The sequence below is a fragment of the Buteo buteo genome, chromosome 3 (genome assembly GCF_964188355.1).
Source record: "Buteo buteo chromosome 3, bButBut1.hap1.1, whole genome shotgun sequence".
NCBI classification, from domain to species: Eukaryota; Metazoa; Chordata; class Aves; order Accipitriformes; family Accipitridae; genus Buteo; species Buteo buteo.
This window is the reverse complement of record NC_134173.1, coordinates 20,187,774-20,201,791: the sequence shown is the minus strand read 5'-3', so window position 1 is coordinate 20,201,791 and position 14,018 is coordinate 20,187,774. Positions and strand designations below refer to the sequence as shown.

At 39.6% G+C, this 14,018-nt stretch overlaps 1 protein-coding gene across 15 annotated transcripts in view; it reads right to left on the bottom strand.

Annotated features, from left to right (window-relative positions):
* Positions 1 to 448: 448 nt before the first annotated feature.
* The window catches only part of PPP4R1 (protein phosphatase 4 regulatory subunit 1), an 83,930-nt gene continuing 70,360 nt past the window's right edge, over positions 449 to 14,018 (bottom strand). For all 15 annotated transcript variants that reach the window (XM_075022979.1, XM_075022976.1, XM_075022981.1 and 12 more), the window contains 8 exons: positions 10,338 to 10,433; positions 8,825 to 9,010; positions 7,164 to 7,325; positions 6,434 to 6,534; positions 4,592 to 4,712; positions 4,358 to 4,492; positions 3,213 to 3,354; positions 449 to 1,496 (listed from right to left, as the gene is read on the bottom strand). In XM_075022979.1, coding sequence (XP_074879080.1) covers positions 1,333 to 1,496; positions 3,213 to 3,354; positions 4,358 to 4,492; positions 4,592 to 4,712; positions 6,434 to 6,534; positions 7,164 to 7,325; positions 8,825 to 9,010; positions 10,338 to 10,433 — 1,107 coding nt within the window. In that variant the 3' untranslated portion in view covers positions 449 to 1,332. The remainder of the gene's footprint in view (positions 1,497 to 3,212; positions 3,355 to 4,357; positions 4,493 to 4,591; positions 4,713 to 6,433; positions 6,535 to 7,163; positions 7,326 to 8,824; positions 9,011 to 10,337; positions 10,434 to 14,018) is intronic.

Sequence of the window (14,018 nt, the reverse complement as noted above, 5' to 3'; positions counted from 1 at the left end):
TAAGCTTCACACACTTCAGGTTCAGCAGGCTGGAGGAAAGGTGATTTAAGCAAGTTGCCCCTGGAACACATGGAAGGAGATACTCTATCAGTCATTTTAAATGAGAGGAAACAAAAGCAGTCAATGGACTGAACATAAAGGGCAGTTTGAGCTCACAGTTTCCTGTAAATCTGGACTGAGCTGGACTCACTTCAGCAAAGATGCCATTTCATGCTGGAGTGACAAGTTCCCAAGCACAACAGGGATGCTTGAAAGAGAATCTAGCAAAACCTCAATTACACAGCCAAAGTACATCTGTGCTGTAGTATATTCCATCTCAAAATGCAAAATTCTTCACAATGAGTAAGCAAACCCCTTCCCCCTGCAATAGCTGTCAACGTGTACAGAACTAGAAAAAAAAGGCCACGTAAGTTTCAAACTTATTCTTTTAATGTCTTAAAAAGGTCACAGGATTGCTTTCAATCTTATTAATAAATTTTATTTGGACAAGTAGAGAACAACTTGTATGACAACAGCTTTAAACAACATGATTAAAGACTGCAGCACTCCAAGGAGGCTCACAGATATGTACAGTATATGAAGAAAAAAGTTGCACCTCAGAGCCGATCATGATCAAGTTAAAAATACCTGACTTAAAGTACATGTGCTAATAAATTTCCTTTAGGTCATGACCAGCATGAAAATAATTAGGACACAGGTACTCAGCAAAGTTTTCTTGCTAATGGGTACAGCAATATGCTGCATTTAAGGATTAAAATCAAATTCTAGTTTAGTGTTAGCACTGAGCCCTTAAGAGAAATCCAAATTTCTACTTTTCCCCATTTACAAACATCAAAGCTATTCCCACTTAAGGGTGTGCCCAGCTGTGCACAAATCAAGTCCTTGAATGATAAAAACTTTTATCGCTAATACTGGAGGTCTTACATCCTGGTATAAATTTGCCTTTCTGACCATTTCATCTATCAGTTGCTACAGAAAATACTTGCTAAGTTAACTCCTCAGGAGAAACAATGCAGGTCTCTGGAAATCACATCCTTTCTACAATGAAAATGATCTGCCAATTCAAGTTTCATTTGTTCAGGAAGACAGAAGATTTAAGGCTTCGGTGGCAAAAATAATCCTCTGAGCAGTGTTTTTCTAAAGTCAAGCTGACACAGGTATGTTTATTTTTCTTGACTTAAAATCCTTGGTATCAGGTTTACATAACATCCACCTGTTAAATCTGACAAGAAATCTCTCCTTCCAAAAAGGTTGTCCTAGATCAACCATTTTAGAAGCATTTGAGGACAGTTTGTTTAAATTTTTTTTAATTATAGCAACATTCAGAACTTTTTAATAAGTTGATGAAGCAGTGCTCATGGCATCATCTGCGATTTTGGTACTGGCAGGGTGTATGCTTGCAAAATATTTGACATCACTGTCATCATCCATTTGAAGCACCATAATTGTTTGTTCCACAGCCTCTTGATGCGAGTTGGCAGAATTTAGAAAATATTCTGTAAGAGAAAATGCACAAGACTTACAGGAGAAAATGACAGCAGATACTTCAACACAAACCTCAGCATACTATCATGAGGTTCAAAATCTCAGGAGACAGTGCACATGCATAGTCAAACTGGAATATCTGAGCAGGCACACAATACACACTTCTGAATATACCTATGAATTCACCTTAAAAAAAAAAATCATTCCATGTTTCAGAGCACAGTTGCTCTAACAGTGCTGTTAGAGTACAGGATTTCCATGCTCCTTCAGTATAAAAGTAAGCGTGACAGACTCCATGACCAAAGAGGAAGACAAAGCCTGCAAGAGACTCAGGACTGTGCTTCTATTTGTGATGGAGGGAAGGTATCAGAAACCCATGGGCCATGCCACTCCATTTCACTGGCAGGCTTGCCAAATAATTATCAGACAATAAAACTATGATAACATGAAATAAGAGTGGAAGAAGTTTCAACATCTGACAGTTTTCATGAACTACACAACACAAGTTGCATAAAAGCAGCGTAACTACAAACAGCTCATAGGAAGGACAATTTAGATCTGAGGTTTAAAAACTTCTGAACTTATTATTTAAACCCGCCTTTCATAATCTATCCACCATCCCTAATCATACACACATCATCTTTGAGGCAGGGACTACCTGTATTATAAGCCTACATAGTAGCAATGCAGAATGGAAGTGTACCATCCAGGTGGGGAACACAAAAATAACCATGACAATAACAAAAATACCAATACTACAGGGTAACAGGAAGAACAGTGACAGCCTTGGCACAGTTAACAGAGGATGAATTACTGCACATCAGCTGATCCATCTTAACTGTCTACATATGCTTACTCAGAGTCTCCAGCAAGCACAAGACAGCTAGCCATAGCCTAGTTCTCACTGTGTTGGTACCCTTTGCGTTGTCCAGTGTTTTGAACATTTTGCATTTTTCTTCACACGTTCTACAGTAGAAACAGCAGTCCTCAAGCCAGTGTATAGTTTTGAGAAAGTAAGTGACTAGAACTGGATGAAGTATTCCAAGTGTCAACACTCTGCTGGTTTACAAAACAGCACAATATTTCTAATGCTATTTTCCTTCACAGTGGTTTGGACTCTAAGCACTGCTGACTTCTGGCATCTGCTATGTACTGGGGATGCTTTCCTAAGCAAAGTCTGCAATTTGAAAGTTGCATGTCTAATTTCCCTGAAGAGACTCCAGAGAAACTTTCTTCCCACTGCTACCATAAAATATAGAAACCAAACAGCAGCCATCTCTTCTTCCCCAGTGAGAAAACAGACGGTGGATTTGTATGGAAGGATTTTTCTTTCTTATTCTTATTACACAGAGCATCAACAGATTTATTTTTTTTTTTAACCAAATAAAGGGCACTGCTCAACAACTTCACAGTTCCTAGTTGTTCATCTGTGCTTTCTGTGCCCCGATGACACCTCTACAAACTAGCTTATTCAGGGAAAATGGTACCAAAAGAGCAGGCTGGCATACAAGCAAGAATTCTTATTTCCTCAGCGTTACACAACAGTGGCTCTAATACCACAACAAGATTCATAGTTTTACCTCAGCCAAGGTAACATCCCACACCAAGGAGACTGTAAAAGCAAGAGCGACCCACATCTGATGTTTCTTGTTTCCCAGCTTACTATAGGAAAGTGGAGGGACAAAAAGATACACAGTCAGCGCACTGCAACTCTTTCTGCCACTAACCTTTCTCTAAAAGGGTTTGCTTTAAGGTTTTTGCAAGCAGGACTCGAACATTTGGAACCCTGTCAGATGCCAAGTGTAATAAGTGTGGCAACAGATGCACAGCAAACTGGTCCATGGGCAGGCAGTCATCTTCACTGATAGTCTGGCAAGAAGACAGAAGCAATTTCATTAGATTTCAGCACAGTGAAGATAAAATCCCAACACATAATCAGAGCTAACAGATCTTATTACCTTCATAGCACAAGTACAGTAAATAGTATCCACAAAGTTTTAAAAATATGGTACAATACTTTCTAACACAAAGTCGTACACAATGAAGCAAGTTAGGGTTGAGGAAATTCAGGCTCAGTTAGAAGCCCACTTTATTTTGTATGAAGCCTGGCAACTTCCTTACTTTTATTCATTTTTTTAATCGCTGTATCATTTGAAAACAGGGAAGAAAAGTAAAAGACCTTCCCAATCCTTTTCAAGATTGATTTAGTCTTTGTTTTAACTAGGTACTATATTAAGACAAGAATTGTCTATCTCAATAAACATCCGTTATACCCAAACACATTTCTCTAAACTCAAAGCTGACATTTCTCCAAATACTTCAAAGACCTGTCCCACTTGGGCAGCAGTCACGTTGGCTCCCAGTCTGCACCTCTGCTACAGCCTCCAAATTTGACCATTTCCTTGGGACCCCAGCTAGTTTCAGTTCTGCTTATTTTGCTGAGAATATATTGCTTTTTGACGAAGCTGCACTAGCTGGCTAAGGACGTACAGGCAACTCCTAGTGCTTGATTTGTAAAGGGTAACCTCAAAAGAGTGGTAGGCTGCTGCAGCATATTACAAAAATCTCACTTCATGCTGAGTAACAAAGCAGCTTCTCAACTCAGGGATTATTTTGTTATGCTTTTGTTTTATATTCAACATCATATTTAACAACCTGATGTTAATAAGCTAAGCTAGGGATGCATTCAAGCTCATCTATGGAGCAACACTGAAGAAAGCAGCCATGAAACCTATTCCCTTGGAAACAAAGTTCTCAAATATTCATTAAAATAGTGTCAATAGATAGCTGAAGAGTTCCAGTTGCTATCTCCCCTTAATTCTTACCAGCCCCCCAGCCCAAACCAAAAAAGTTGAACAAAAAGACATTTCACCTGGCAAATAAAGACAAAAGTTTGTCGACCAGACCATTTGCGGCATCTACAAAACTTTTCAACAAGTTCATTCATGAGGTCTACCACAAAAGTTGATGTTGAAGCCATATACAGCTTTTTCACCATTTCACTAACCTTGAAGAAATGAGAAGAAAAAAAAACCCAGATCAAAAATTATTTCTGACCACCAACCCTCAGAAGTGTGAAATACTGAATTTACTTAGATTGCTTTACCAGCTTATAAGAAATCCAACGGACAGAAGACACTTTGTCTGCACAGAGGCTGAAAGCAATAGGTCGCAAGTAGTCATAAACGTCTCTGGCACTGTACAGATCTAGAAGCAAGATCAGTTGCCTACAAGACAGAAGAACCACCAGAGTACATTATAATAAGAAGAAAGGTAGCTTTAACTGTGATTATGATCATTTATATGACAACACTTGCCAAGTATGCCATGTGGCCATAATAAAGTTACTGAAAAGTAAAATTTTCTATTTTTCAATGCCATCAGTTTGACTTCGGGTCACTTGAAAATTTTAAAATGCCACTTATTCACAACGATGGCAAAATGCTGCATGAGCTCAAAGAATGAAAAACTAGGAGAGAGGCAAGGAACCAAGGCTGCATTTACAAGGCAGGGATCCTGATAATGGCTACGGTTGATCCAGCTGCAAATGACACCACAGTGTGCATGTACGTTTGAATACCTGGTAAAGGCATCTCACACATATAACACATGCATAGCTACAAAGCAACTACCCTGACTTAGTTTGATAAGTATCCTTGGTCACTTAAGTACACTGATTTATCACGTCAATAAACTTCCTCTGCTTTCAGAGTATGCTGGACAACTAGAGAAATTACCAGTTGTCTTCAATTTGTAATGAGTTGATTAAGATTTCAGCAGGTTGCAGACACCAGCATATGTCATGAATGGTAGAAAGTATGTCAAAAGAAGCAGCATGACATGTTACAAGTAGCCAGTTGAACATCTCCATACCAGCAGTAACAAGTGAGTGACTTGTAGTTACTAAATTGAAACAACACTTAAACATAGCAAAACCATCATGATCAGTTGTTAAACTAGGTCTCTCAAAATGTAACGCAAAAGATACACTGTATTTAGTCAGTACTATACGCTCATGTCATTATTCCTGCTAGAGAAGCCCTGGTTGCACAGTCTCTCCTCACAGGGTAAGTGCTGCAGCCTTGATCATCTTGGTGGCCCTCTGCTGAACTTGTTCCAGTTTATGAGCATCTTTCCTGTATTTGTATAGATGCATTGCTCCAGATGAGACCTGAAGAGTGCTGACTAGAGGGGGCTAATCTGTTCCCTTGATACATTGACTGTGCTCCTGCTGATACAGACCAGGATTGTGCTGCCAGGACACACTGCTGGCTGATGTTCAGCTCACTGTCCTCCACCATACTCTGGGCCTTTCCAACAGAGCTGCTCCCAGGGCAGCCAGTCCTCAGTCTGTCTCACTATCAGAGGCTCTTTCTTCCCACGGTCAGAACTTGGTATCTGTCCCTTGCTGAATTTCATAAGCTCCCTCCTCTGCTAGCTTTCCTGAGCAACCTGACCCTTCAGAGCTGCCTCCCATGGAAGCCCACCTACCATTTCCATGACAAAGCCAAAGTCTGCCTGGATGAAGTCCAAGGTCACTACTCTGCTACTTAAGTTTCTTTACTCCCCTCAAGATCTTGATCTTCTCCATTTCATGGTCATGAATTCAGCATACTCACCAAATACAGCAACTTGAAATCAAATTACTAGAACACTTCTGTTGACTTCATGAGCAATCAGATGTGGTCTTCTCTTTTGGCAGCTTATTTTTTATGGAAGGGTAATGTTTTCAACATATGGTGATGGAAAAAGACATTCAAGTTCCAACTATTGGAAGTGATATACAACTACTGGGAATTTTTAAGCAAGGGGGACAAGTGTAGAAGGATAAGGACTATCCACTAATCAAAAATGAAATGAAGAACGTCACTGTAAAACATCTATTCTATGATTGTAACATTTTAAAATATCCATAACAATAAAAACAAGCATCCAGAAAAATACATACTCAGCCAGCTCAGCACGGAAACGCCAGTTCCTGCTGTTATCAGTCACTAGGAATTCCTGAAGCTGATAAAGATACTCTCGTCTTTTGTCAAGGTGAAGAAGCTGTAACAGTATATAAAGAAACATAGGCTACAATCAGCAGATAGAATAAGAGCTTTAACATACAACTAGTGAAACACTTGCTTTTACTTAAAAAAACCACAACAACAACAACAAAAAACCCATAAAACCAAAAAACCCCTTAGCAATGGTGTGGCTTTCCTGGGCTAAACCTATCATGCTTAAGTCTGTAAAATTACGTGGGGCAATGCTGAAAGCAAGATCTGATCTAGTCTCTATTTTTACTCTAGAAAACAAAAAGGGTCAGCAGTAAAGATAGTATTGATTTTAAAGGCTTCATGATTTGTATCTTTCAGCTCCAAAAATGAGGCAGTTACAGAAAAACTCCTAAAGAAATTTGACAAGTAAGCTGCGTAGAGAGGTTAGAACCATCAAAAAACTTAATACCATCCACTGGCACCTTCATATTGAATAAACATGCACAAACCAGGCTGTTCAGAGAAAAGACAGTATCAGCAACACAGATCTTCTGCAAAACATACTCTAGCATTCAACAGACATCTGTATGGATACCCACAAAGACTTATGCCAATGTTATGTTAAAAAGCAAGTGCATACAAAGAAATGAAGCAAAACACATAATTTCACTTGACCAAATTGAAAAGACATACCTTCAGAAAGTCATGTAAGTGTTTAAGCACACCTATCCTGACTTCGTCTAGATCTTTTAAAAAGCCATTGAAGACAGGAACTAAATCTCCAGCTGTAAGCTGGTCTCCAAGGATAACTGCAAGTTCATGTATAGAAAATGCTAGTGTCCGCCGAACCTTCCACTGTAAAATAAACAAACAAATTTTACTGATGTATCATCTGAAGTGTTCTATTTTAACCTGAGGGTCAGTATCCAAGCTGGACTCCCAGTCAGCTACAGTGCTTACAAATACATTCAACAGTATCTCATGTAAGAATTGAAAATGAAATTGGAAATGAGAGGGGGAGGGGGCGGGAAGAGAGGACAACTGATAAGGTATCATTTCTTCCACCTGAGTATCAAGGAACTAGGCAAATAGAAGTAATGAAAATATTTTAATTTTCCAGGTGTCAGGAAGGAAAATAGTATTCCTGACATCAGTACTTTTCCACACATTACTCTCTGCTTTAAATTCTTTCGGGTAAATTAGTTCCATACTCCTACTCTTTCACTCATTTAATTCGTAAAACAGAATAAGATACATATATCCCACAATATTTCAGCTGGCGTATTTTAGCTTCCATAATAGCTAAAGTTTCACCCACACTGAGTGCCCAGCAGTCCAAGTACCAGTAGAGCTTTTACTCACCCCAAATTGAGGGGGCACTGTTTTAATGGAGTAACTATTTCAAGTAAGTATTTTTAAAAATAAAATAGCATCTATTCTTTAGCCAGCACTTTCCAATTACCACGAGTACTGTTCTTTTGCCCTGGTCTGGCAATTCAATCTTAATGCAGATTAGACTGGCAATGAACTCTGGACAGTTTTGAATACAGGGTAATTTGTTTTTACTTGTTTTAAATTTATTAGCTGGTTGTTTTTGATGGCTGGAAAAGAGTTTGGAAAATATGAGCAATAGCCATGTATAAAATTACTCACTACATATCACTGAGAACTGCTGCTTTGACATAGCAAGCAGCAAGTTCAAGAGAGGTGAAATAGTCTGAGAATGTTTAAAAAGAGCATCTCCAAAAAAGGAAAGACTAGGGAACAACTGTAAACCAACAGCAAAATCCACAAAGCCACCTCCTTACCACCTGACAAGAAGGAAAATGCTGCTATTTCCAGTATTTGTTTTTAAGACAGCAGTGCTGCATGGTGATAGTGATGTTATTCCCTTATGAGTAACTGGATGCAGCACCAAAAGGCCACCAAACGCCTGGTGTGAGGCTGACTCACTGAGCTCCAGACATGCCTGCAGGGGCACATGTCTGCTCACACACAGCAGCACAGCCCAAATTCTCATACCTATGAGAATCCCAAGCACTGCCATAAGATCTGAAGCAAGCAGAGGAAATCAGGAGACTTCTCCTCACCTTCCCACTGGAGATCCACCTCCCACTCAAACTGTCCCATTTCCTTACTACCTGAGCAGCACACACCCCCAGCTTCCTCTGAGACAACTGTTACACTTTCATTCATTATACGAATAACTAATATCAGCAATGGAAAGCTCCACGTAAAAAGCAGAGCAACCCAACACCCAGTAAAAAAAGAGAAGTCATCATAGAAGTTCAGATTATTCATTGTCACATCACAAAAAGTTCCGATCATTCACTGTCAGAGCTTCTTGAGCTTACCTGCATGTCAGATGCCAGTGTCTCATAGGTGTCTTTCAAACAGTGCCAATTCTGTCTGCCTAATGTAAGTGCCACACCTGGAAGGCTGTAGGCACAGTGTTTGGCAATCTCGGTATCAACTGTTTGTGCACGAGATGGATCAGTCATAGATAAATACTGATCCAGCAAGGCTTGAGGTACAACATCCTACAGCAAGAAAAGGGTAGAGTGTTTACACTATTTTCAATAAATCCTCATAAGGCTTACTAAAATTCCAGGGCGCACTGTCAGAAGAACATTTTTTTTCCCCACAACTATAGAGTATTATTTGATTACAATCTCTTAATAAGAATGCAAAGGTGGTGTATTTCATACGCTCCACCAAAAAGTTGCAAAGAAACGATGATGCGAGTGGTGGCTATTTAAAAATATACAGACCAAGGTAACAGATGAGTGGGTGGATCACTGTCTACTTAGGCAGACCAGGAAATTAAGAGACTACATTCTACTTTTCTACAAACATTCAGGCTCACAGGCTGTGCAAATTGGCCATTTTAACTCATCCATAAAAATAGGCAGAACAGCAAATTACAAGGCTTGCTCCAAAATAATTTTCCTATTCCTCTCAAAACCTTGGGGAGGTCGGGAGAAGAAAACTAAATTAAAACGCCTTGGGGAGGGAGGAAAAGGGAGGGGGCAGAGTATAGTGTGTTCACTATGGCTTCCAAACTCCCTAAGTAGTCAGCAGGAAGGAAAAGGCTTCTCCAGAGACAAAGAGATCTCTGGTGAAGACCAATCTTTCCCTCCACTGAGAAATCAAAGCATCTGAACTAAAATTTTTGAAAACCTCTTCGCATTGACTTCAACACTGTCTTTGCTTCAGCTGTTGTTGGTTTGTCTCGGGCACTGACTCTACCCAAGGGGGTGCGCAAGAGCATTTCCCTAACACAGCTGCTGAATAGCTCGGCTCACGTAAGCAACAAGAGGGACTGAGGTTCCCAACTCAAGAACTCACACTGGTGCAGGGTGGCATGCTTAATACTGAAATATGTAACAGCAAACACTCGATTCCTTTTGAGAAAAAATAACAAAGAGACAGTTCAAGCTTAATGAAACACTTTCACAACTTTTCTGCAAAAAGCCGTCATGGGGTGGGGGTAGTTCCACTCAAAACATTTAATAAAAAAATCCTGTTTCCTCAATAACCTAATCTCCATTACAGGATAGTTTCCACAGAAAATTAAACCAAATGAAACCAGAGCCTGGAAGTCTACAACAACCATTACCTCATGTAAAAAAATACTGTTATCTCTTATACATAATTAAAACAGAAGCAACTGCTGAATTAAGCCATTCTCTATGGAAAACCAGAATATTTTAAAACTACTTATTTAAGAGATTTGCCATATTTAATAGAAACTACATTACATCAGAAATGACTGAATGAAATGCATAAAAGAAATCCCCATATATGTAAAAAAAATGCCACTTATCTGATACATAGGTAGGAAAAACAGAAGTCATTGTCATTTACCTGTACTTTGGATTTTCTTTCTTCTTCAGGGCTGAAACTACTGTTGGTGCTTAAATCTGAATCATTATGAATATAGTGAAGTGTAGAATCCATATTCTAAGAAAAAAAGAGAATAAGAGTCACACAAAATACACTCAAGGATTAAACACAAAACAAATGTCAACATCAAGAAGTGCTGTCCTCACCTCAGGGTCTTTTTCTTACATTAAAGGAATATATGTTTTAATATCAAATACAATTTTGCTACAGCCTGAAATCAAAAGGTCTGTAAGATAAATCTTTCTGCTTTCAATTTCAAACACAGGCTCCTCTTTTTCTGCTCTCTTTTGGTTCTTATGGAATGAAAATCACAGGAGAGGAATACCTTTGAGACTGCATTAAGGAAAACATAACTAACATATAGGTCACATTGCTTCTCCCCTGAAGAGAAAATGAAAAAACATCTGTAGCCAATGTTGTTGTATTTGTTGCTTTGGATTTGTGCTAGAGAAAGGTCAAAACAAAGCCACCCTTACACTTAAGAGTAGAAAACTAATTAGTCTTATGCTGTTGCTCCTTTCCTAGAGGTGCTTGTTCTATAATCTTCTCTGCCGATGAGCTTCATCTTATAATAGAGTCCTAGTGGACCATAGCTGCTGACACTAGTCTTCACTCCTCTCAGCAGTTCTATAATAACAATTTTTATCAATCATTCAAGTGTCCTGGCTACATAACTGGGCCTTGAAGATAAGGACTGAGACTGTTCAGAACTCTAGCGAGCAGCAGAGGTTTGATACACTATGATAAACTGGGCTGCTGAGGGGATGCACTGTCACTTTCTATACCAGTGGAGTTCCCCAAATACAATGGACTTTGCATAATCAACCACGAATTTCAAGAAGTACATGATGAATATTTGAAAAGTAGACCAGGCTGCTGTGCAGCAGAATAGGACAAAGGCATTTTTGCTAGATATGAGCCAAGGTATCTATTCACAGATGCTGCAGGGTGAGCTCTCGGGGTCAACACAAGCATTGAGAACATGCCTACTCTACCAGCTGTTCAGATCAGTTTGACAATGAGAATTTTCCAGCAAACTATAAATGTCTTCAAAAAAGCCTCTAGGATACCATCTGTCTTCTTTGGTTTGACTTCAGACAGTTGCTTTTTCGTCTTCCATGAGCTGCTTTCATTTAAGCATTGAGTTGTAATTTTAGACCCTAAGGTATAATTACAGGTGATAAAGAACAAGCAGAGCTGTGAGGCAATTGCATATTGCTGGCACAGCAGCCCGAGTCACCTGTCAGGCTTATCAAGCAGCAACAAGAAGGCATCAAAGAATCAAGGAAAAAACAGATCTGCAAGTGACTCCATAACTGAGTGTGTCCAGCAGCATACAACTCCAACTATAAAACCTCCAGAGGCTCTGAAAACCACCTCTGCAGGATTTTAGTTTGCCAGTCAATTCTTCACTCTTTTAGCCTTTTTTTTCAGAAAGGGAGATAATTTTCAGCAGGACCAGAAAGTCACTGGCTTTGACCTCTTTCAAATCAAGAAATTATGAGGCAGCCAGCATAGCCTAGCCACAGTGCCTTCCATGAGCTTCCCAAGTACAAGGGACCGAAGGCTAGTCATGCATTCTGCTGCAATAAAAATGGAAAAGACTCCATCTCACAATCTCTGCTACACCAGCTCTAAAAGGTTTAGTTTAAAAAAAACCACCACCCTCCCAACCCCCCCCCCCAACCCAACACACTAACAAAACTTCATTGATGGAACTAAGTTGAACAACTAAATATACAGATGGGTGTCCCAGATGGAAACATTTTTACCCAGCCACTTTTAAACTCAAATATGCATTCCAGAAAGCAAGAGCTTCAGTATAGAACCACACCATCAGTTGGTATTTAAGTCAATGCAGTATTTCTATTCCTGCAGATGAAGTTCCATCTGTACTTTTTCCATGCAACATGCACACACTGAACTGAGCATTGCAGAGAGCCAGGACATAAAATTTCAGCTGGGTTTAGCCTGAAAGCTTCTTGCATACCAAACCAGTAAATAGCCACCTCTGAGATGCAAAGTCTTTGTCATGGCCTTACAAATCTCTCACGTGAGGTTTCCTTTAGCTGTGGTGTAACAGAAGCTCTGTGGTTGAGCTTCATAAACCCCTGCTCTGCGCCACAGGTTGCACACAAAGCCGACAGCACCAGGACAAGTGGTGCTGGCATTTCATGACTGGGCAGCTGGCCCAAACAAAGAGAGAATGGGCCAGTCTCAGAGGTCCAGTGTCCTGGCATCCACTCTCTTCTTAAAGAGAGTTACTTGTGTCAGACAGGAGTGGGCTGATTTTAGTCCACTTTCTCTTTCTTTTCCTTCCCTTCTCCCTCTACCTCCAACCAAAAAAGGACTCCCACACCCATCCACTGGGAATACAACTTGGGGGGTTTCCTGAGGCCTACATTCATTTATTAAACCTTACAGAGAACATACAACCTAAAGAAAATAAAAATGGTGGCTCCTGAGGAAAAATGAAACAGCTGTCCTCAACCTCAACAGACAAACTTCATCTATGTCCCAAAACGTTATCTGTTCACCTATTACAACGTTTACTTTCATTTGAACAGAGAATCTCTCTTTAACATGTAGCATGAACTCCTTCAGGAGCCAATACAGCTGCAGAAGGACAAGCAAAGCGTGATTTTGCTTTGCGATATGTGTGCAGAACTGTGAAGGCTGCTTTCAAATATAAAATGCTGTAGCTTGATTTTTCTGAAGTGTCCAGCACCCTATTGAGACATTGCTATGCTGAGACAAAACCCACCACCACCACAAAGAAAACATCACAAAAAAACCACCTGTGAAAACCAGAACTCTCTTCACTGCTAGGGGCACAAGTGAACAGTTCACTTGCTCAACAGATGACAGCTTGATTCCCAAATTCTAGGTCACCTCTATAATATCATTTCACTTGCAAAATGAGGACTTGATTCAGTGCCAATAACAAACAAGGAACTGACAGATTAAGAGCATCCTTTTAAAGACTAAAACTGAAACATGCAAAACCAACATATACCAACAATGTGACCGGTTCTTGAACTTTCTGCCAGCATCATACTCTAAAGAAATAAAATGCAGGATAGGTCCCGCCAAAAAAATACCACCTTCATTATCCCCAAAAATTAGAAGGACAGAGGATACATTTACACTGTCATTTTACAAGTTAGCAATAGAAGGAAGTGACTACAACAGATCCTATGATAAAGAAACATATTGAGCCTGACATCAGGAAGTGGGGGCCCATTGTTTTTTTGAAACAAACCAACCAACCAACCACATTTGTAGTGTTAAGTTATGATTGTGTATAAACAGCAGTATCCAAGTTGATGTCACATTCCTCTACTCCCCATATGTTTTTGGGCTACATGGTAGTCCAACAGCTTAGGTGAAAGGTTAATTGTCATGTAAAAACACTGCTTCAATTAAAGAAGGTTGAAAATGTCAACTGCTAGACTTTCAAAGACATTTATCAAAATTTCATCTGAAAATACCATTTAGGCAATATGATTCAACAAATCACTTGCTGTAGTTTTATGGAGCATATTTTGGAACCATTGCTTTCCACATAGCTATCGCTTTTAATACCACCAGAGCTTGTGGCACTGTACACAGTGAACATAGTGGGTTTGAACTAGCCTAATA